At 53.2% G+C, this 23178-nt stretch overlaps 8 protein-coding genes across 8 annotated transcripts; 3 read left to right on the top strand and 5 right to left on the bottom strand.

The window, feature by feature from the left end:
• Positions 1-4630: 4630 nt before the first annotated feature.
• On the bottom strand, positions 4631-6259 carry UCRPA7_7694 (putative serine threonine-protein kinase psk1 protein; the record flags this gene model as incomplete). The annotated part of the gene is made up of 1 exon (XM_007920218.1): positions 4631-6259. The coding sequence occupies one exon, from the start codon at positions 6257-6259 to the stop codon at positions 4631-4633; it is 1629 nt and encodes a 542-aa protein (XP_007918409.1).
• A 1135-nt stretch (positions 6260-7394) lies between these two features.
• On the bottom strand, positions 7395-8960 carry UCRPA7_7695 (putative u4 u6 small nuclear ribonucleoprotein prp4 protein; the record flags this gene model as incomplete). Its single annotated transcript, XM_007920219.1, has 1 exon — positions 7395-8960. One exon carries the CDS (start codon positions 8958-8960, stop codon positions 7395-7397), a length of 1566 nt encoding a protein of 521 aa, XP_007918410.1.
• Positions 8961-9609: 649 nt separating this feature from the next.
• On the top strand, positions 9610-11279 carry UCRPA7_7696 (putative cyclin-k protein; the record flags this gene model as incomplete). The annotated part of the gene is made up of 3 exons (XM_007920220.1): positions 9610-9653; positions 9973-10165; positions 10332-11279. The coding sequence occupies 3 exons, from the start codon at positions 9610-9612 to the stop codon at positions 11277-11279; spliced, it is 1185 nt and encodes a 394-aa protein (XP_007918411.1).
• A 343-nt stretch (positions 11280-11622) lies between these two features.
• UCRPA7_7697 (putative dihydrouridine synthase protein) lies at positions 11623-13235 on the bottom strand (the record flags this gene model as incomplete). The annotated part of the gene is made up of 6 exons (XM_007920221.1): positions 11623-11824; positions 12080-12220; positions 12272-12699; positions 12765-12828; positions 12947-12979; positions 13231-13235. 6 exons carry the CDS (start codon positions 13233-13235, stop codon positions 11623-11625), a joined length of 873 nt encoding a protein of 290 aa, XP_007918412.1.
• A 3108-nt stretch (positions 13236-16343) lies between these two features.
• On the top strand, positions 16344-17015 carry UCRPA7_7698 (hypothetical protein; the record flags this gene model as incomplete). The annotated part of the gene is made up of 3 exons (XM_007920222.1): positions 16344-16441; positions 16503-16891; positions 16954-17015. The coding sequence occupies 3 exons, from the start codon at positions 16344-16346 to the stop codon at positions 17013-17015; spliced, it is 549 nt and encodes a 182-aa protein (XP_007918413.1).
• Positions 17016-17499: 484 nt separating this feature from the next.
• On the bottom strand, positions 17500-18481 carry UCRPA7_7699 (putative succinate dehydrogenase iron-sulfur subunit protein; the record flags this gene model as incomplete). Its single annotated transcript, XM_007920223.1, has 3 exons — positions 17500-17820; positions 17873-18024; positions 18100-18481. The coding sequence occupies 3 exons, from the start codon at positions 18479-18481 to the stop codon at positions 17500-17502; spliced, it is 855 nt and encodes a 284-aa protein (XP_007918414.1).
• Positions 18482-19294: 813 nt separating this feature from the next.
• On the top strand, positions 19295-20399 carry UCRPA7_7700 (putative 5-azacytidine resistance protein azr1 protein; the record flags this gene model as incomplete). The annotated part of the gene is made up of 2 exons (XM_007920224.1): positions 19295-19313; positions 19378-20399. 2 exons carry the CDS (start codon positions 19295-19297, stop codon positions 20397-20399), a joined length of 1041 nt encoding a protein of 346 aa, XP_007918415.1.
• Positions 20400-21281: 882 nt separating this feature from the next.
• On the bottom strand, positions 21282-22035 carry UCRPA7_7701 (putative extracellular matrix protein; the record flags this gene model as incomplete). Its single annotated transcript, XM_007920225.1, has 3 exons — positions 21282-21421; positions 21473-21778; positions 21843-22035. The coding sequence occupies 3 exons, from the start codon at positions 22033-22035 to the stop codon at positions 21282-21284; spliced, it is 639 nt and encodes a 212-aa protein (XP_007918416.1).
• Between the last annotated feature and the right edge of the window lie 1143 nt (positions 22036-23178).

Genomic DNA, 23178 nt, shown 5'->3' on the forward strand with positions numbered 1-23178 from the left:
CCGAGCCCGCCGTTGATGATACCAAGTATAATCATAAGCCGTCCCCACCAAATATGTGCGAGGCTGAAGGGCCCGCGGCTTTGGTGTTTGGCATAATGGTTATGGTGCAATAAGCCAATTACTGGTTGAATCACCAACAAGCACACAATCACGGTGCCGAATATGGTGTGCGCTTGCTTGAAGATCTGTGAGGCGGTTAGCATGATATGCGACGACAATACTGCCACGATCTTACCATGTCTCTGTCAAGAGCTGCTCGAACGCCAAGTCCGAACCCAGCCCACATCAAGAGGAATGCCACCGTTTGCCAGCCGGCATGTACGAACCATTTGCCTATTAGCGGCATGAGCAGAGATCCCAACGGATACAGAATGACCATGACAAGTGCCATGATCACACCGTGAGCAGCAAGGATCTTCTTGTTCGGACCCGCAACGACACTCACGCCCGAGCCTCCTGAGCCTGAATCTGACCCGGAGCCAGATCCAGATCCAGAGCCTGTGCCGGATCCTGAGCCGGACCCAGAACCGCTACCGGTGCCATTACCGCTACTACCACTTGTTACGAACGGATTGACGTCGGAGTCAATGGTGGCCTGCGTTAAGTCGAGATTGAACTGCGTTGTTTCATCGTGTTGCGAGATCGACTCAGACTTATCGGTCGTGCTGAGACTATCTCCTGACCTCCAGGCACCGATCCAGTTTGATGAAGTGGACGTCAGCGAAAGTGATCCTCCATTGGACCAAGACTCGCAGTTCGAGCACATGACATTTGCAGTCATTGTTTTCCCATCCGATGACACACCACTGCCGGAAAGCAGGGTCAAGTTCGCAGCATCCGACGATGTGTCTAGCTGAGGCGGCGTGTGGAAAGTGCCAAGTCGCGGAGACAAGGTCAGATTCCCACTGCCATCCTGGTACATGATGAACATGTTGGAACCTGACATCCTACTTCCGGTTCCAAGCGCAACCCATTGGTAGTCTGTGGATGCAGTGATTTGGAAGTAGATATTGCCGGAGCCGCTGGATGCCGAGCTACTCGGGACACCCACGCTGTAGCAAACACTGCTATCCGCATTTTGAGGGCAGAAGTCCGTCACGTCTGCTTTTACGGTCCTTGCTATACGTCTGTCAGCCTCGGTAACCCAAAGAGCGCTATATATCCATATTGCAGGCCTTCAAGCCTGCACAAACTTACACCAGATTACGGCTGCAGCCGCAAGGCTTACAAGATGCTTCATGATTGTTTTTGGAGCTGATAACTGTAACGATTGAGTCGAGTACTGCTATTGAGATGTCTCTTCCAGGTGCGAGAATATAAAGCTTATCCGCACAAAGCCCTGGAATGTACACAAATCACGGAAGAGACCCGCGAACCGACAAAGTCTCCGTAAATAGTCGGACAATCAGCCAACACGAGATGGCTCAAAGAAGATGCCGTTGTCGTCGGACGGGTCTTTTTTAGAAGGCAGAGGTGTAGAGGGGTGTAAGAAGAGTATGTCGGTAGGGTGCGCCGGACTCAGCTTGGGGAAGACAAGTCTGGAATGAGGATTGGTCGGGAGGTTTCAGAGAACCAACAAGGATATCTGACCGAATAGAAGAGACAAAGAAGAAATCGGGCGCCAGAGCGGGCAGGAACAGGGTAGCGGGTGCCAGTAATGATATTTAAGACGCCTGACGCCGTGGCTTACATGGGGGAAGGGCGCTGGGCTGACCAGGTGTAGGTACGGGGGTACGCAGACAATGCTGTACCGGTAGGTTCGCGGCAGCTTCCAGGGTTGGCTTGGCTGATGAATAATTCGGGCAGTCTGAGAGGTCGCGCTTTCCTTCGTTCCTTTTGGTCTTGTCTTGTCTGTCCGTCTGTCTTTACCTGAGGGAAGGAAGGCATGGAGGTGTATGTCAGGGACCACCTGCCATATATCCTCTCTCTAGAGGTAATTACCTGCTCAAGCGACCTTCGTCCCTTCCTCGCATTACGTCGTCCTTGCTCGGCACTTGCCATTATTACGACTACCTACCTTACAAGAGGCTAGACGGACGGGGGAAATCCATGTTTGTTGCTTATCTCAAGGCGTCATTTGCCCGAATCGGGCAGATTGATGCTGCTTGGAGACGAGACGAGCGACTTCATGTTTTACAGTTTGGACTACCTACAGGTATACCACTATGGAGACATCGCCCACCCTGTTGACTTTCCAGTTTCCACGGCGCATGGCATGCATAGGCACCTCCTGAGATCGCCCAAAGTCACTGTTTCAAGAGGTGCAAACACTGCACTGCCCCTCTGCAGGCCACCGCACGATGCAGATTCCCAGGCAGTCCCCATTGGAGCTCCTCGCCAGGGCGCTCCCATGCACATCTCACACACGCACACCATCTTCACTCACTAGAGGGTGGTTTAGCCTGTCTCTGTCCAACCTAAAAACCCCTGGCTGGCAGGTGTGTTAGAGGGTACAGTAGCGTCGAGATCGGGGCAACTCAAAATAGAGATTTGGGCCTAGCGCCCGCTGGTGCTGATCCCGCACAGGACGCCCTAAATGGGATGGGATTAGGTACTCGAGGTACTTTAACACAGCAAGCAGCAGATCCACCACTGTTCGGACTTTATATGCGTGCCGGAGATGTGGCCCAACTTCACGGCTCGAGTTGCTGTCCAGCCAGTCAAAAGACTGGAGATATCTTACGCGGCTCAGAATGCTGGACATGCTGGTATACTTGAAAAGCGAAAGACCGCGCCAGCGCTTGGCATGTGCTTGGGTTCCATCAGACCTTGGCGTGCTGTCTCCATAACAGTTGAACCGACAAGCTGACACGAGAGCTCCAAGAGAGCTCTAAGCTTCAGAATTGTAACTACCTTTGTCCGCAACACTGTCCGTAGATGACGCTCATCCCGATGCCTTACCTAGGTACTTTGCTGCTGGTGAGGCGCAATCCGGATCACTGAGCTTCCAGGCGTCTTGTGATGGAGACGGGTGAGATTTCTCTGCTAGAGCTTACACACCGTCAGTCAGAATTAATTTACCGGCGCCCTCAAATAAGCTAAACACGAGTAGATACTTACCGAGCCAACCTACGCCGCACAGCACTCCGTATGCTGGGGCAAGCCACCAAGGCTAAGAATGCTCACTAACTTTCCATTGTCCGAAGGACTCTCTCATTCCCCGGACCTTCACTAGACCGAGACACTAATTAACAGTACGTCAAGGTTTAAAGCCACCCCAAGAGCCTCTTGGCTGACGATCCCTCAGTGTCAAACCTGCCCCCAGACTGACTGCGCCAGTGCCATTGAGCGCATTTGTCAGTCCTGAGTAAAAGCGGCCTGCTATCGAAAGCAACGGGGAATAGGTACATGTAGCACCCAAAAGCAGCCAAGCCTGGAGACAAACCGCGTATGGGTACATACAGAGCTGTGTCAAAGTTGGGCTTGACCTTGGGAGCTTGGGGTACCTAGTCAGGTCATCCTGTACCGTCCCGCACTTGCATCGCCAGAAACCTCACATTCGATGCTGCCAACTGATAAGCTAGGTTACAGTAGCATCACGCTCGAAACCGATCTCTTTCCCCACCAAGGTCAAAACAAAGCCACAGCATTGCGCGTCGCCGTTGAGATGCTCGCGCTGCCAAGGAGCCCTACGGCAGTGGAAGCGTTTCTGGTTCGGGGATGTCATTTTTTTTTGCATGCTGGGCCCAGACCCGCGGGAAGCCTCAATCTACATCCGGGCGCACAACCCCCCGTCGCCCTCGGCACAAGGTAGATACCTGATCTGCCGTAGAAGCTATGCCACCCGGGCTCCCGCCATATCACGTCCGGCAGATGCAACGGACACCGCCAGTCGGGACTGGCGTCTACGTAATCCTGGGCCGGCGGCAAGCCTTGGCGCCTTGGAGACCTCCCAGGGCAACGCTTGGTCTTGCGTGAGCCGCGGCGACTATGGACTGTTCTCTCTGCGGCTGGAGAGTTCGGCACTCACCAGCGCCAATGCATTCGACACGATGACCATCTGATACGCCTTGGTTGAACAGTCGATATTGGGGACGAGCATCCGTAACACAGACCGCTGTCTAAAGGTAACAAGGTATTTGACCCAATTCAATAAACCTTGCACTCGTGTCATCCAAGAATGTCGATCACGCTCATTTTCGACCACCTTGTGTACGCTCAATAATATGTAGTATTGTCATTAGTCTCATTAAACCCCAGAAAAGTCGGACAAACAGATAGCGCTAGCCTTACTTCGGCGCAACTGTTCAGCCGCGTCGAGGAACATCCCGTGATATCAGTTCATCCGAGAGCCTCGTACAGAAAGCAGGAAAACCAAACAGCCCCATTGTACCCATTCACTCGCGCACACCTACACCAAAGGTGATCTTGATCCGCTTTTGTCTCGCCATGTCCCTGTCATCGTCGCTTTTTCAACGCCAAGGAGCTAGGAACCCAGCTCCTATCTGCCATTAACCCACTGCTGATTAGCTCTAATCGTGAAAGAGTCTAAAACGCTCCTCTCTACCCCTCCTGCACTGCCACGCAACTCCTGTAAACGCTATGCACGACGGTATATACATCTCGTCCAGCCAGGATGATACGATATGACGTTCTTCTGGCTTCGCCAAAACAAAAATGAGGCCTCCGCTCAAGCAGCAAACATGAAGCCGTCACGCTCGATCAGGCTTGACGAGGCAACATAGCTAAAGCCGCCAAAAGGATTGTCCTGCCCATCGTACTTCAGAGATGACGGAGTAAACAGCTCCTTCGCCGTGACGACTGGGCTCAGGCTCAGGTCCGTGAATTCTGGCGCGAAGTTTTCAGCAAGCTCAGGGTCTGTGATCATCGGCTGAATAGGTGGCTCGATCTCACGGGCCTCCAGAGCCTTCCAGTCTATCTTGCGGAAGAAGCGATGCTTCTTGATCGTGGCGAGATCCTTTGGCATGTGGCTACCCAGTCGCTTGCTTGGGTCCTTCTTCAGCAGTCGGGTCAGCAAATCCTTTGCGTCCGGGCTGAGGAAGTAAGGCATGATGAGCTTCTGCTTGACGATGTTGTCCTGAATCCTGGCGTGATTCTGACCCCGGAACGGCGGGTTGCCGGTCATGAGGTCGTACCCTAGCGCACCGAAAGACCACCAGTCGACCGCCTTGCCATACTTCTGGCCTTGAATGACCTCTGGCGCCATGTACTCGACGGTGCCCAACATGGAGTTGCAGGAAGCATCGTCGGCAGCGACCTTGGAGAGGCCGAAGTCGGTCAGAAGCAGATGGCCCTCAGAGTCTAGGAGGCAATTCTCAGGCTTGAGGTCACGGTAAATGACACCAAGGGTATCGTGCAGGTGTGACAATGCGAGCACCATCTCTGCCATGTAGAATGCAGCGACGGGCTCGGCAAACATCTTCTCGGTGTTGAGATGGGTGAAGAGCTCGCCTCCCTGGCCGTACTCCAGAATGAGATATAGTTTCTCCTGATCCTGGAAAGCGTAGTACAGTTTCACAACGAAGGGATGTCGGTTGACCGACTCCAAGATCTGTCTCTCGGTCTTCGTCTGCTCGATGAGCTTCTTATGCACTACGAGCGACGCCTTCTTGAATTGCTTTTGCGCATAGAGCCGTCCGGTGGTACGCTGCTTGACGAGCAGGACAGTACCATACGTACCCTTGCCCAGGCACCTCAAGGGCTCAAAATCGCCAGCCTCCATCTTAGTGCGAGGGCGCACGATGCCGCCCTCGATCGCATCGGCGAACATGCCGGCTCCATGTCCAGATCCCTTGCGCTCGCTCACACTCTCGCTGACAAAATCATTCTCCAAATTGATCTCGTAACTGGTGCTGCACAGCGACGCCGTCTCGCTCCCGCTGCCGCTACCCTCGTGACTCTGAGTTCGGCTAAGTGGGATGCTCGTAGGACCATGGCCGTTGACGCCCTTGGCCAAGGGAGAGGCAACATGCTGGCGACTGTCACTGCGTGTCATAGAGCTCGCACGGGACGAGTTGTTGCTGTCAAGGCTCAGAGGCTCTAGCTGAAGTCGTAGTTTCGCGATGCCGCTGACAGCCGGTGACGGCGCAGCCTTCAAGAGCGGGCTGCAGTTTGCGCTGACTACGTCGTCGATAGTAGGGGTAGGTCGGTCTTTACGGCAACGAGAGGAGCGCGAGCGTGAGTCCTGGGCCCCGAGGCGGGGAGTCGCGGCGCCATAGTCGGAATCCTCGTCTCCGGAAGTGACTGGAGTTTGAAACCCGCGCACGGTATTGAGCGCGGGAGCAGCTGGGGCCAGCATCTTTCCGTTCGCGATGCGGCTTTCTAAGTACGGGTTTTTGTAGAGGAGCTCGTCTCCCCTAGGTAATTGTGTAAATTATGTGTTGATGAAACGCGCCCGGAGTGGCGACCCTTTGGCCGACTCCTTGGTCAGCGTGTCGTTCAAGGAGTGCCACGTCGGCGCTCGGGATCGCAGCGGGCCTGAGAAGTGAAGTTTCGCAGAAGTCTCTTGTGGCTCGGAACACGCATCTGGGACTTGAAGAAAGAAGCTGAAGAAAAGTTGTCTCGGGACTCGTTACTATGCATTTGCAGAGGTTTGGTTGGGTTCTGGGTGGTTCTTGGGGTTTGTGGTTGTAAGAAGAAAGAGAGGAGTTTCAGCTGGGAAGGAGGTAAAGGTGAGGTCTATCAGACAATTAAGGGAGGACCGGACAGGCAGGCAGAAAAAAAAATTGATCGACTCGGCCTTCCGGTCTGGGGTCAAAGCAAGGTTCTGGCCAAGCATGTGCAGTGGATCTTGGTCAGCCCAGAACCACGGCCCGCTGAAGTACGTCAATACGTAGGTGGTAATTGGCAGCGTTAGCCCTGGACCGCCTGGTATTTTCCCCAGAGTCCAATTAAATCGGCTCGTTTTAGAGCGGCTGGACACGGTTTTCCAGGCCTATCCCGCATTCGACACCAATTCATAGCGCGCGCCGTCGATCAATCACCTGGCAATTAATGAATTCGAGGTTGTTTTCCTGCACATTTTAAGTGGCGGACTCCGGCCCTAGGTGAGACGCGCCGTATTGCTGCTCTACACTCATCAACAAAAGGTTCTTCGCGTTATTTCTGTGTCTATCTGGAAGGTTGCATAACCATAAACAAAACAGCCCAACGGATAGCCGTGGTCTTTGTGCGGGCCGTGACGTGTCTGGTGATGTGGGATGTGTCAGACCGTCATGTGGTGATCCAGCAAGGCTTAGGACGTGGGATTACTCGGCCTCAAAACGCCTTAGGATTTGGATCTAATAGTGGCTGAGAGACTGAGAGCTACAGTTATGCAGCCTTTCAATCGTGCAAGTAGCTCAACTCAGCTCAGATAGTATACAGTTATTTTGCAAGGGTATCTGTCTATGCCTTTGACCCATTGATAAATCACATGCTTTTGTTCAGGTAGCCTACACCCCTTCCCCATCATTGCGCCCCCAGAGCTTGACTGTGCGATCATGGCCACCACTGACAATCCACCTTCCATCTCGGCTTATATCGACGCTGGCCACTGGCCCGGTATGGCCACTTAGGGACTGGATCATCGTCCAGTCATCGGCAGAAAATATGTTGACCTTGTGGTCGAAGCCGCTTGACACGAAAAATGTCCCTGACTTCTTCGGTAACTGGGCGCCTTTCTCATCGACTCCAGGGGCCACGCCTTCCAGTGGATCATCAAGACCTTTGTACCATCTCACATCTGACACGGCGCTCGTGTGTGCGCCAACACCGCCGGTTCTCTGAACCTTCCTCACATCCCAACACTTGATCCACCCATCTTGCGACGCGCTCAGAACACGATGGCCATCGGAGCCCCAATCTAAACCGGTGATAGGTTTGATATGTCCATCCATGTGGCCATCCAGGATCATGACCGTTCGACCTGAACGTAAATCCCAGATCCGCCCGATGCTGTCCAGTCCTGCGCTTGCCAAAAGCGACCCGTCGGTGTTGAAGCTTACAGCGAATACGCCGCGAGAGTGTCCTTCTTGAAGCAGTAGCTCCTGGGTAGTCTCGATGTCCCATAGTCTCCAGGAGGTATCTTCTGATGCGGAAGCCAAGTATTTCCCAGATGGATGAAACTCGACGCGGCACACTCGCTGGCTATGGCCTTCAAGACTCGCTAGTGGTGTGTCCTTGTTCAGAGACCATAGATGTATTTGTCCTTCTGCACCTCCAGAAGCGAGGTTGACTGAGTCCGGTGAGACGTTATTCTCTGGGAGTGTTGCGCCTGGGTACCAAGACAGGCCGCTGATCTTGTTCGTGTGGCCCCTGAACGTTCTAACTGGGTCCAAGCTCGGTAAGTCGATGAGCTTCACCTGGCCTCCCCAGTTTCCTGTCGCGATAAGATTGCCACCTGGGGATATCCTCGTCATGCTCACATGTCTATCACCAGCAGTCTGACTTCCTTGTAGCTCAAAGGCCTGTAATCTCTCCTTGACCTGCTTTCGAAACTTGACGTGTGTTCGCAACGGTATCTTGGCTTCTTCCCTTTGGAAAGCTACTCTCTTCTTTGCCCTCGGAAGCGAGTAGTTTGCTATCTCAATTCTTGCTTGCAGGAGGGCGTCGCCACCTCTCGAGTAGAACTCTTCCTCCTGCTCGTCAGCTTCCTCCTCAGCGTCGGGCGCATCTTCCATGGCAACATCCCCGTTTTCTTGTCCTGCCTGCTCTGCCTGCGTCGTGAGAATCTCCCGTAATCTTGATCGTCTATCCGCCGCATCTTCGCCGAACAGGGTGACTGGCTCGCCGAGTTCACGAAGCTTTGCACGTACCCTCCCATCGTCTGTCGGAACCGCGATGGTGGCGGCAAGTCGCTTGCGCTCGAATTGTGAGAGGATTGCCGATGCTTTCTCGGGAGCAATCCCAGATGATGTGGGAAGGTCGTAGTTGTAGTCGACAGGAACATCAGAGAGTTCCATTCCCCGATCCTCAGGCTCTGCGTCCTCGACGTACGCCCTCCTCGATGGGTGCATCATCTTGCCGACAGAACAACGCGCCGCGCACTGGTTGATTTGATTCGGAGGGCAGATGCTCACGGGTCGCAAAGCCTCGGTTGATTTCCTACCAGGTTTGCCGTTTGCCTGGCGGAAGAGCTCTGTAGACAGTTGTGAATCTTGCACCTAACCAGCTTCTAGGCTTCAAATGTTTAATCCAGAATGCAGCCCCAGCACCTTGTTAGGGTGGGCTGTTGGGTGGTAGATATGATTGGCGGCAGCAGTGCCTGAGAAAACCGAAATCACTAGCCACACACCCAGAAGTAGTAACTCGGCCCTTTGTATCCCAAGTCAACGACAAGACACCCAGTTTCAGGCAGACTGGGCCGGTAAACTAGACTTAAGAATTATATTTAATTTTCAGTAGTCTAGAGAGTACACTGGATTCTTGAGATATGCCCATTTAGTGACTAGTATATTGGATAGTCATCAAGTGTTTGTCGACTTGTTACAATAAGATCAAGGGGGTGCGCAAATAGTGGTTCGAGGGGTTGCGAATAACCAGGCCTAGGAAAATCGGTGGCGCTAGTGAACTAGTGCCGAATTGCTGCGATAAGTCGGGCAAACAGCCATCATGGAGCCGCCTCCAACTTCTACGAACAAAGCGAACCAACTCATCTCGCACATCTCAATGAACTGCCATCTCCCCGGCCTCTTCCTTGTCGCGGATCTGGCGTGAATTTGGACAACTGCATGTTGAGGCTGTAGTGACAATGGCCAGCATCGATCGATACCGTCCTCCTCGAGAAGGCTACCAACCGCCCTCCCTTCCACCCAAACCACCCGAGCGTCATTCAAAATCTCCCTCAAGGCGACGCGATGTCCCTCCAGCGGTGCCCTCACCGCCCACTCATACCTCCCGCACATCTCCTCCTCGACCGACCTCACGAAGGAGCACCGCCTCGTCTGCACAAGCCTCTCCTACAACCGTCTCCAGACCGGCGCCTGAACAGAGACCAAACCAGTGGTACTTCACGGCTAATGAAGCGCTCAGTACGCCGAGCATCCTTGATGGCTTATCGCCAGCTGAGGAGAGGCTGAGAAGAGCCAAGGGTGTCAACTTCATTTATCAGGTCGGAGTCCTCCTGGACCTACCACAGATTACCTTCTGGGTTGCGGGCGTGTTCTTCCACCGCTTCTACATGCGGTTCAGCATGGTTGAAGAGAAGCAGGGAATTCATCACTATGTATGTGTCAAAGTCTATTGTGTTTTCGTTGGGAAGCCTTCGGAAGCCGCCAAAGCCGCGGTCTGACAAGCGTCAGACCTCCACTGCTTCAGTCAGACTTCCACGATCCAAGAAGGGTACCAAACTGGCTACTGCGAATTCAACGCTAACGACCTATCCCGAACAGAACATAGCAGCAACTGCTCTTTTCCTCGCCAACAAAACGGAAGAAAACTGTCGTAAAACAAAAGACCTGATCATTGCCGTCGCAAAGATCGCCCAGAAGAATACCAAGCTGATCATCGACGAACAAAGCAAAGAGTACTGGCGGTGGAGAGACAGTATTCTCATGTATGAAGAGCTGATGCTGGAGCTCCTGACTTTCGATCTCATGGTCGAGAACCCATACCAGAAGTTATACGAACAGCTTGGCAAGCTGGAAATTGTCCACAACAAGCGACTTAGAGAGGCAGCTTGGGCATTTTGCAACGACGCGTGTCTCACAGTACTACCCCTGTTGATGGAACCTCGAGATGTCGCCATTGCTGCCATTTTCTTCGCGACGACATTGACAAATGAGAAAATTGATGACGTGAATGGCGAGGCATGGTGGAAATACCTGAAGGCGGACGAAGAACGGACAGTGAAGGCAATCAATCTGATCACAGAATTTTATTCCGAAAACCCTCTGAGAAAACAGGATACTCGCTACCAAGGCTCACCCGAGTTCAATTTGGAAAGTACGAGACGAAGAGGAGAAACGATCCTAAGCCAGACTGAAGCTGGCTCAAGCTATAACGGCACCCCTGCTGCCGAAAGGGCAACACAAAGCCCCGGCTATCAGGCCAATGGCAGGGCGGAACGCGAAGGCGAATCTTCAAGAAAAGAGGGTGAGGAAGCCGACCGCGAGATCAAGATGGAGTCTGAAACCGCTCGAGGTGATTCAGACGCCGTGTTAAAGGCGGTCGCTAACGATCTCGACCACCATGTAGGGAAACCGAATGGCACAGGCCTTCCCTCCCCTGGACTTAAACGAAATGGTCATCAGGCGGATCTGGATCCCGATTCTCAATCTCAATCACAAAAGAGGCCGAGGTTATCAGAGGAGGACGAGGGAGAGGTCCTCGAATCATGATTTATGTTTAGGGGGTAATATTTTGCAGTTTGCTACATGTGGGCGGCGTTGCGTGGCGAGTCATGGCCCTTGGTCTTTGATACTGGGAGAATAGTCCTCTGCCATTACGATTTGGCATGACGTGTATCATATGAGATTTCTTCGTCGGACTATTTCCAGATCTTCATGGACAGCGACTCGATTCTGGACAGATATTCGCCAGAGCGCGAAGTAGGTGTTCTGATTGTATGAGTTCTACGGCCCTAATTAGGTTGGCCAATACCGGATGGTAGATCATGATATCCCAGGAATCAGAAAACCTCTTGAACTATCTCACCTTGTTTGTTACGTGCTCTAGCCTGTATTACCTATCTCGTCGCAGTCCCGAATGGCCGTTCCTATCCCCAATCTTCTCGTCGATGAAGTCTATCAGGTCGATCATGTTCGTGCACTCAAGCATAGCGACCCTCTCCTTTTTGCTCAGTAACGACTCTTTGTTCGGGCCCAGTCCCGGTGCACACATCTCGCTCAGGTGATGCAATACCAACTTCAGGGGTAGGGGGGCCCTGGCCACTTTGTTCATAAACGTCTCAACGACCGCCCATGTGCAGGCATCATTGCCCGCGTACAGCGCTGGATTTGCTAATATTGCCCGTGCAGACATCAAGCCGGCTAATTTAGGAAGGTGAGGAAAGGCGTCTATTCCACCAGTGGCCTGCTCGTTTGCTTTGTCTTTCTTCGGCCATAATGGCGAAGTAAAAGGTAACGAACTCATGGCGAAGACATCGCCAGATACAAGGATTGGCACGCGATCACCGTACTTCGATGTCAGTATTTCTAGTGCCTCCAGGTTGATAGGGATACTGGACGGGGTTTGCCTCGTCCGGGGATGGATCGTTAGGAAGTCGATGTGGCGGTCTTGCTCTGGTCCTAGCACAGTCTCGATGAAGTCCATAGTTTTCCTAATAGACAGTTAGACTCTGTATCAACATTTTGTGCGATGATTTCCTTACCTCAAATCTTTGTGCACACGAATCTTGACGCTAACGCTACGGCCCTTTGGGTTCTCCATATCCTTCTCCTTGCCCACACCCCAGCCTTCGTCGCGGAGTCGGCTCCGCGTCTCAAGTACCATGTCTCGTACAAGCTCTCGCTTCTCCATGAGGGCGGCACCGAGAGTCTCGGCGCATGCCCAAGACTGAGGGCATCCGCAGTTCAAGTCCACTCCGCTAACAAATGGGGCCACCAGCGAAGACGCTCTGGATAGCTCGAGGGGCGAATTCGAGCCGAACTGCACGATGGTGGGCGGCTGCGGTCCATCTGTTGACAGTGTAAGATCGCTATCGCGAGCGAAATGGCTCCTGTTGAACTCTTTCGCGAGAATCATAGGTGTCCAGCATATGTCGGTACCATAGGCGTAAACTGTCTGTCGGAAAGCAAGCTGTGCAATTCATCAGCCATCTCGTCCTTCAGAGGGTATCCCGGACTTGCCTTGCTGTATCTGACCATAGGCGCTGAGGTGTACACGAAGCGGCCCTGCCTCTTTGCCAGGTCGAAGATTTTGAGCGGACTAGTCCCCATGATGTCAGTTATCTAGGTCCACAACAGCGAACTAAAAGTGGCTGAACCAAGTCACTTGAAGCATGGTAAATTGTTTGGTGTTTCTTCCATTCGTTTGTAAGACTTACTGCTCAAGACTCCAGGACTCGGCGTCCTTAGAGCTAGCATTAGGTTGTATCATTCTCCAGCAGCCAGAAGCACAAGTGAGTCAACTCGTTCTGGAAAGCAACCCAAAGCTGTGCAGTGTGCTTCAGAGTGATCGCCTAGAATAGACCATTTTAAGCAGCCTCGTAAGAGTGCCGGGTAAGTTCAGGCGGGTTTTGACGCGGTGGTGCGCAGGATTAAGCCTTTCACTTCATGCGAGATGAGAGTTGAGGTTCTTGATGCTGCTTTGGTGGAGCTACAAACTTACTGCATTCGATTTTCACAAACACTCTCATTGGCTGATGGCAACCCTATCATTCCGAAGTGCCATACAACAGCACGACATGCACACTTACACCAACACAGCTTATTCCAACCCTAAACTTCTGGTGTCGTTCCCTATTCAAATATAAAGCGAACAACTTCCAAATTACAGGGGTCGGATTTTAGTATGTTGCTCCCTTCATCGAGAAACTTATGTCATGGCATACAGAGTCACTCAACAACCCGAAGGTTCTGCATTCCGCATTGAACATATCCTTCATAAGGACTTCATGAACAATATCATAATCAAGTTCTTGGATCCCATTTGATAACCGTATAGAGTACAGCATTCATCTCTCGACTTCAGGGACAAGGTGGTGGAGTGAAGGTTGGCCACGGCTTACAGTCCGGGAAGCAACTATTATCCATCAGTAACGTGCTATGTGAGGATTCAAATATTCTTGTTGGTTCGATTCAAAGACTCATTGGATTACTCACCCGCCATAAGTCTGCCCGCATTCATTGATCCCGTCCCAGCATACAGTTTGAGAACTGCAGTCCGAAGTATTTGGAGGAGGAGTGATAGTCGTTATCGGTGGTGCTGTGGTGGTTGGTGTGCAAGGGGGTGGTATGAAGGTAGGATATGGCTTGCAATCAGGGAAACATCTACACTGTGTTAATCGAGCACCATATTGGATCAGGAGACCCACGTGAAAAGGGTGCAGGACCTACCCTCCGTATGCTTGACCACACTCATTGATACCATCCCAGCAGGCAGTTCTTGTACTGCAGTTGTCACTCGAAGGTGGAGGTGTTATAACTGAGGGCTTTGATGTAGTGGTAGATGAAGGGCATGGCGGCTTCGAAAAAGTAGGCCATGGCTTGCAGTCGGGAAAACATCTGTGTCATGTAAGTGACGAGTGATAACTCGCTGAGAGCCCGCACATAGCGTCTGAAACTTACCCTCCATACCACTGGCCGCATTCATTGATATAGTCCGCGCAGACGGTCCTTGTGCTACAATTGTCGCTCGCAGTCGACTTAGATGTCACAACGGGCGGCTTCGACGTCGTTGAAGGACAGGACGGCTTTGAAAACGTTGGCCATGGCGTAGTATTCGGAAAGCATCTATAGCCACCGTCAGCACTCCTGGAGTAACTTGTCTTGTATAACTTGTGTTGTAAAAGACCATCATATGTAACACAATGATGCACAAAATCGCGGAATGAAAGAGCTGCTGGACACAAAGACTTACCCGCCGTATCCCATGCCGCACTCATTGACATAGTCAACACAGATCGTCTGCACGGTAGAACAGGCCGGCTTTGAAATCGTTGTGCTTGGGCACGGGGGAGCCGTCGGCTTGGATGGTCCACATGTATCGTAACATCTATTACATCAGTATGAGCTACTGTGTCGGCATTCGCCTGACGTTTTGCGCAACAGCTTACCCTCCCCATCTTACACCACACTTGTTGAGGCCATCAACACAGATGGTCCGGGGCTTGCAGTAGTTTTCGGCGGCCGGAAGGGCGGCTGCAAGGCCGGCCAGCGCCACCAACGGGCAGAGCAAGCGGCGGGTGGATAACATGATGTGCAGGTGTGTCGTTCCGGGTATATTGCGTCTCGATTCAGGACCTGCCTTATCAGAACAGGAGGCAGACGGGCAGACCGTGTCACTTGCCTCCTGCCTGGTTGAAGGCAGGAAAGTCTTATATCTTTATATCCCGATCCCTGCACCAGCCTTTTGTGAGGATCTGCCCGGTCTGGGCTGAAGTTAGACGTTTTTGCGCATCTGACGTCCTTGCAGGGAAGTTTCCTGCCTTGGCATAATTGGATGTCTAGGGCTGCTGGCTTACACCAGCCGATGAGCCTCGTATTCTACATCGCGGGGACTGTCGTAGCCAAGACGGAGCTTAGCTACATGGAATGGCTAAATTGCAGATCGCATTCCCCCATTCAGCGCGTTCAAAAATTCCCCGGAGGCGGCGGCGGCAAGCAACTTGGGCCGTCCCGGTCTTCGAAGGGTTGGCTAAGGACTGCGTAGTGAAGACACATAAAAAGGAGGCAGGGACGCAAGGGACACTAGGTAGATGACCGGTAAGACTTGAATGCAGATAGAAAGAGAGGCAATGTCCACCAACCGTTCGCCAAGAGTACTGCAAGCCACACAAGACAACTTATGGCACCCGAGGGCTTGCTAACAGTCTCACGATTGGAGTGCCTTGCATACCCTCTTCCCCAGCTTTCAAGCGCAGGTCTGTGTAGGAGCCAATGACCGGTTGACGGAACCGATGCTTCCTGCAAGAAGCCGTTGTAGGAGGCTTTTTCTATTCTACTGCACGTAGAGTTTCTCATGTCTTGGAGGATGTTAAGAAATCTTACGGTTGCACTCGTATCCTAACGGGGACCAACGTCCGATCTACGGTCTTGCGGTCCGTCATCATTGGAGGTGCCGTGCAAACTTCGAAGGAAGAGTTCCTCGAAAGACTCCCGTGGTTTCTGAGACTAAGTAACTCTCAACACTTGCACATGTTTCAGTATTCTAGAACCCAGAACCGATGGAAGCCCTTGCCTACCTCACGGCACAGCTACGGCGATGCAACGCGAATCAAAAGCAAGGAGATATGATTCGACTTGCCCAACTGATTTAATATGCGCTTTCATGATATAGATAGCCAGGGTCCAGGGAGGTACCTATTGACGCCGCTATATTTAGCCCGTCAGTCTGTCTGTTGCGGGGAGATCGTCGTGCTTAACTGGAGGCGGATGAATTCGAATAACTGGCTTCTCCAATTTCGAAATTTGCCTTAATTACATTACAAAGTAGCCAAGAACTGCAGAGTAAAGTTTTTGCTTGTCGAACAGATGTTTTTTGGCCACAGAAAGCTCGCGGGCGCAACAGTCTCGCTGCGCACATGACGACTTCCAAGAAAGTTCATCATTCCACCAACCGCAATGGAATGGTAGGGGCAAAACGATCATATAGAAAGGCGAAGCCTCCCAGATCGTCGCTCCATGAAGAATAATACGAGGTTTATACAAGACGAGATTGGAAATAAACCCACCATAACTTGTACGATATAACGAATCAACCTGTCAGATCCTAACCTCACAATGAAGTGGCTTTCGCTCGCCTTATTCGCTTCAGCCGCAGTTGCGTCTCCTGTTGCGCCCCGAGATGACCTCACCGTCTACTCGCTGAAAGTCTCATCGTGAGTTCGCCCAAGGTTGCCCCTTTTGGCAATATTTTGCGCAGGCTCTAATATGACGTAGACGGACCGCCGGGCTCGATGGATCATATCTCGCCTGCAACGGTAGCACCGTCGGCGTCTACCAGGCGAAGCAGCCCGTGAAGGTGTACACGGTGCCCAGCGGGACCGGCCAGAAGGGCATGTACGAGCTGCACACATACCCCGTTGGCGTCGTCGACCACGCGCTGGGCCTCGTGGGCAACAACGGGGGGCTGCTGCAGTTGACGGACGTGACAATGCCTGCCTCGACGACCTTTCCCGTTGGCACCACCTGCGACTGGACGTCCTTCAGCCTGGGCGGCTCCCGCGACCCAGACACCGAGGGCGACACGCTGCAGTACAACGGCGCCAAGGGCAAGTGGGTTGCGTTCCCGGGTGCCAGCGGCACCTGGAAGGTGACTTGGTTGACAGGTGAGACTCTTCAGCCGTCGGAGCGGGTTGCTGCTTTTTCAGCTGCTGACTTTCTATTTCAGGATCTGCCATTGTTGTCCAGGACTATATCCCGATCGACGTCGTCCTGGAGAAATCTGAATAGTCGAGAGAATCGAGACGAAAATGATGGAGAACGTTTGTAAAAAAAAGTATGAGGCTAATATCCCGCCCGGAGGACCTGGGATTCACTGTATGAGGGAGGTTAAGGCTGGTACACTAGTTAGATGTGCATGCAGATAATTTCAAAATGATTGTAGAAGGGCAAGCTCGTCTCTGTGAAGCAAACAGCCCAAGGTGACAGCCTTTGCGTCAGCTCACATATTACAAGGTCAGAAATTGGTGAATTGTTGTAAATTTTCTGGTTGAACTGCTAGCCACAATAATCTTGCAGACACGCACAATTTCACCAAAGGCCAATGACCGGTTTTAAGAAACCTTTCTCCCATGTATCTTACTGTAACATAGTAAACTCCAGTAGTCATGCACGTAAAATCTGAACCAACCAATTGTACACATTGGGGGAGCATTCTTCCAGCTCCCGATCGAGCTTCTCCTTAAGCTACTCTTTCCCCATCCCGCAACCCTGTCTAGAAAGACATCTCCTTCTTGATCTCGGCGATGGCCAGACCGGGGTTGAGACCCTTCGGGCAGGTCCTTGTGCAGTTCAGAATGGTGTGGCAACGGTACAGGCTCATGGAGTTGTCGAGAGCCTCCTTTCGCTCCGCCTTGCGCTCGTCTCGGGAATCGGCCAGCCAGCGGTAGGACTGGAGAAGGATGGCGGGTCCCAGGTACTCCTCGGAGTTCCACCAATATGATGGGCAGGAGGTAGAGCAGCACGCGCACAGAATGCACTCGTAAAGACCATCCAGCTTCTTTCGGTCAGCCTTACTCTGGCGGTACTCCTTGCCCTAATAACTTGTCAGCATCTCTCAAATTTCGTTTCAAGCACACAATACATACGTCGGGAGCAGGAGTATCTCTTTGCAGATACGGCTTGATCGACTTGTATTGCTTGTAGAAGTGCGTCAGATCTGGGACGAGATCCTTGACGACGTAAGTGTGCGGTAGAGGGTAGATCTTGACTTCCGAGGCAGACTCGGTAGGGATACGGCCTAGGATACAGTCAGTAAAGTTGCTCGCTCGTTCCAATCACCACTTCTGTTGTCATCCCGAGACATGCGACATACATAGGCAGGCGAGTGTGTTCATTCCGTTGATGTTCATCGCACAGCTTCCGCAGATACCCTCTCTGCAGCTTCGTCGGAAGGTAAGAGTAGGGTCGAGCTCGTTCTTGATCCGGACCAGCGCGTCCAACACCATGGGTCCCGTCTTGTTTAGGTCAAGGGTGTAGGTCTGCATCCGGGGCTTCTCGGTAGGCTGGTCGGGATTCCATCTGTAGATCTGGAAGGACTTGAGGCGCGCCGCCTCGGTAGCGGGTGCAGCACTGGCATTGGACTCCTGGACCTTTGACTCCTGGACAGATGCGAAGGAGCGAACAAAGGTCGCCGGCCTGAAGGCTGGCCTGGCAGAGCCCAGAATTCGGGCAGAGGTAGAGCGGAGAGCGGCCATCGTGGTCAATTGTCGTCGAGCAAGGTCGGCCCGCGGGGACGAGTATGCTGAGATTGAGCTTGCCGGGGAATTGAAATATCGAGACCAGATGCTCGACAGCGAATGGCAGCGGAATGCCTCCAACAAACGACGATAGGGTGGCGTTGAAAGAGTAGAGTCGTGATAATTCGGCTCGGTTCCTCGGTTATCGTATGCCTTTTGGGCAGCCAATCAATTTGCTCGAATTTAAAATAGGGCGTCTTAACTTTCCCAATCAGTGTTGCTCTGTGGCGGGACGTATATTAGTTAGTGTGTGTTAATGAGCATCATAGATATGTCGGCTCTTGCCGGATTGTGGGAGTGGATGACCGGACGAGAAGTCAAAGGAGCTCATTGGGCAAGCCAGACATGTACGACATTTGGAGCCAGCTGCAAGTGACCTCATTTGGGATCCCTACACAGATTTCTATGTAATCATCAAAGCTTATCTAGCAACAGCACCACGTATACCTTCGCAGACGACTCCTAACTTCCTGTCTGTATCATGGTGTCAGTACTAGTCCTATTAGCATAAAACTCTACTTGCGAGCCGTGCGTGGCTGCGCTCAATTGATTGTCTCGCATCAGTCTACGCTATTTGAAGATATGGCCACCGGTGCACTGCGACCCCTTGCCCTATCATGTCGACCGGCTCTTCAATGTATGAAGCTCCCCAGGGACGAAAATCGGACATCATATCTAACCGTACTTGATAGCATCTCTTAATCTTCAACGAGGCGCCTACGCCGTGCGGTCTCAGCTATCGAGTCGACAAACACAAGCAACGCACCGTCGATGGCTCTCTTCAACACAAGTGCTCCAATCGCAGCCCGCCAGCCGGTTCTCATATAATGTAGCCGCATCCTACATCGGCAAAGACCGCCCCTACGATCCGTCGAAGCACGTCTTCCACTTTAATCCCTACAATCGCGTGCAGCCTCCGAAGAAGAAGAGCAAGAGCTCGCGACCGGAGAGCGGACAAGACGCCTTCTTCGTCAGCAGATTAGGCGACACTGGCGGCGTCGCGCTCGCTGTGGCAGATGGCGTGGGCGGATGGATGGACTCGGGCGTGGACCCCGCAGACTTCTCGCATGCCTTCTGCGACTACATGGCCGCCTCCGCATACGAGAGCAAACCCAGTGCCGGCCCGGATGGAGAGCAATCGACGCTGACAGCGCGCCAGCTCATGCAGAAGGGCTACGAGGCCGTGTGCAACGACCCCGCGATCGAGGCCGGCGGCTCGACAGCCATCGTCGGCGTGCTCGAGCCCGAGGGCACGCTGGAGGTGGCGAACCTGGGCGACAGCGGCTTCATCCACCTGCGCCTGAACGCCGTGCACGGCTACTCGGAGCCGCAGACGCACGCGTTCAACACGCCCTTCCAGCTGTCCGTCGTCCCGCCGTCGATCCTGCGCCGCATGGCCGCCTTCGGGGGCACGCAGCTGTCGGACCTGCCGCGCGACGCCGAGGTCTCGCGGCACAGGCTGCGCCACGGCGACGTGCTCGTCTTCGCGTCCGACGGCGTCTGGGACAACCTCTTCAACCAGGACATCCTGCGCATCGTGAGCGGCGTCATGAAGCGCCGCGGCGCGTGGGTCAACGGCAGCGCGGGCATCGGCGTCGCGCCGGACCTGCGGCCGCTCACGAGCCCCGAGGACGCGCCTCCGTCTGCTGGCGGCGGCGGTGGTGGCCAGACGCTGCAGAGCCTGCTGGCGACGGAGATCACGCACGCGGCCAAGGCCGCCAGTGTCAACACGAAGCTGGACGGGCCGTTCGCCAAGGAGGTCAAGAAGTACTACCCCAACGAGACGTGGCGTGGCGGCAAGATAGACGATATCTGTGTCATTGCCGTAGTTGTCTCTGAGTCCAAAGCCGAAGCCCCTATCAAGGCGAAGCTGTGAGGTTTGGGATGGTGGCTCAAGAGAGTGAGCATGTAACATTTACTGAAGCAGGCTGAGGAGAGCTGTCACATTTGCATTGTAAAGGCGTTTTTTTGGGTCATTTGGTGGCGGAAATTTGGCTGGCAATATCTTAAAAGGGGGAAGCTCTAGACGATCTATAGACTAGTTACTATCACCAGCTTATTTAGACATATCGCGCCTCAGAGGCGTGAGAACACAGAATGTGATTGTATATATCCCGCTCAATGGCATTGAAAACGGCGAGCAGCCGATTGGAGAGTCAACGTACCCGTTCGCTACCAGGAAGTGAGATTGTGCGTTATCTCTGATGTGAATCTGCATGCAGGCTGCCGTATCCAACCCAAACATCTCTCGATGCGGCCAGCCGACGTCTAGCTCCTCTTCACATGGAGTCGACTGACCGACTGGCCATTGATCATGACAGGTCACACTGCTGGCGAGCGGGCTTTTTCAATTGGAGATAGATCACAAGCCGTGCAACATCTAGTGGCACAAGGGAGCAGATCACAGGAGCAGGAAAGCATAGAGGAGAACCTATCAATTCTAATTTTGCGCACGTCCGTATATGCAACACAGAGCCAGTATTGAGAACTGACAGGAACCACTCTTTCAAGATTTTGCCCTTTTGTTTTTTCCTTACTTTCCCTTTCCTTCCACGGGCTACAATCGCACAATGTTCCACCCCCGGGAGGTTTTTGTCTGTCCTCGCGTCAAATTACCAAAATATTACCAGCTTGCTACATGTGTGTATGTACGAGTGTAGGGGGGAAACGAAAAGAAAGGAGCTTCGAAATATGCAACACCCTCGCGTAACGCCGAGCTTCTCCCTCACCTCCGTTCCTCACCAGTGCTGAGCCTGCTTTAGTTGAAGTAGAGCAGGGCGGCGATGGTGACGAAGACGAAGGCCAGGGGAGAGCCCAGGCGCTGGCTGTCGTTGGTGTTCTCCGGGGTGGAAGTAGCGGAGGAAGATGCGGAGGTGGACGACGCAGAGCTTGAGGAGGCTAGGACAATGTTAGCATAGAAGTAGAAGTGCTGGCAACCAAGTGACTCACTGCTGGAGGCGGTAGAGCTGGAGCTGGAGCTGGAGCTGCCAGAGGTAGAAGCGCTGGTGGAGCTGACCTCGCTGGAGGCGGTAGTCTCGGTAGCGGAGGCAGTCGTCTCGGAGGCAGAGGTGGAGGCGACAGTCTCAGAGGCGGTGGAGGAAGCAGCGGCAGAGCTGGACGGGCTGGCAGTGCCCTCGAACTGGAACTGAGGGCTGTAGTTGGGGACGCCAGAGCTATCGACGATCTCGAAAGCGTAGGTGTCGGTGGGCAGGTCGCTGGGAGGGGTCCAGGTGAAGGAGCTGCCAGAGTCCGAAGCTGTGGAGCATTGTTAGTTGATCAATTGGCAACGCTGCTTGGGAGAAGAGGTGCTGGGACATACAGTCAATGACTTCGACGGTCTGCAGGTCGGTAGGGTCACCGTTCTTCAGGGTGATGGTGACGGGGCCGTCAGCGCCGGTCCACTCAATGGTGAAGGGCTTGCCGGCCTCGATGTCGTAGTCGCTGTTGGTCAGAGTGACCTCAGCAGAGGCAACGGCGGCCAGGACGGCCAGGACGGCAGCGGTGAACTTCATTTTGTTGGTTTGAAGGTTAAACGTGTGTCAAAGAGCGTAGAGAAAAGAGTCCTAGGGCTGGATGATGGGTCAGCAACGGGAGGCTTGCACGTTCTACGTCAGTTTTAGACCGAGTGAAAACGAGGTTTGCTAGAGAGCAGATGTAGGAGCGGAAGGGTCGGCTAGAAGAGGGTATCACGAAACTGGGTGGGTGGGTGGAAAGTAAAGAAAGGAGACGCGATCTAAGACACGCAGGGCAGAGGTCAGGGTCTGGACTTACACGGTGGGCAAATCGATTAAATATTGATGAATTGGGAGAGGAAGAAGTTGGGGAATGGTAACGAGAGTACTGTATTAGGTGGAAGACTGGATATTAAACGACTGTGAGTGATGTGATGGAGTGCGAAACGTGGGAAAAGGCGTGAAGAAGCCCTCCCAGGTGCTACTACCTCCTCTTCTTCCTACCGAGTGTTGGCTCTGCTTGGCTCTTGGAAGGTGCCGGCGCAAATGACAACACGAGACTGGGCGAGCCGGCCCCAAGAAGCGCAAGGGGGGCGCAGCTACCTGCAGCTGGGCGAGCTCCTGAATAAAAAAAAAATGGCTAATTTGCGCTAGCCGAATGAGGGAAAAATCTGTATGCATAGGCGCTCTGGGGTAGCAGGCCTCCAGGCTTAAGCAGCCCTGGAGTGCTAGGGAGTGGCCGCGGAACCTTTCTCAGCGCGCGCCGGCCACTACCATTCCCTAATTTAGAGGGTGGGTTATGTCATTTGTCTTTAGGATTAGGGGATCCTCGCTACTGATCAGGCACATTACTGCCCGCTATGGCAACTGTCTAAGGTACTGCCGGTTTGCAGAGGCGATCATGACGACGGTTGTCTTGCGCCCATGCCTCGCCCCGCGAAGATGGCATTCGCAGCACGATGCTATCGGGCATGGCACCAGGAACCAGGCGGAAAAGGGGGGCAAAGGATTCGCGTTGGGTGCCCTCCCTCCTCCATTACGAAGTTTACAGTCTGCAGTCTAGGCTACCTATCGAGGTGCATGTCGCGCTGAGAATAGGCATAGGTAAGAAGCTTATTGAGTACTCACTTGCAATTGGATGATGGGCCCAGTTTGCTGCAGAGTTGATGGGCCAAGTGGAAACCCAGCTGCGAACTGGTGTCC

This window comes from Phaeoacremonium minimum, assembly GCF_000392275.1.
Source record: "Phaeoacremonium minimum UCRPA7 unplaced genomic scaffold PA7_03_scaffold_541, whole genome shotgun sequence".
NCBI lineage: Eukaryota > Fungi > Ascomycota > Sordariomycetes > Togniniales > Togniniaceae > Phaeoacremonium > Phaeoacremonium minimum.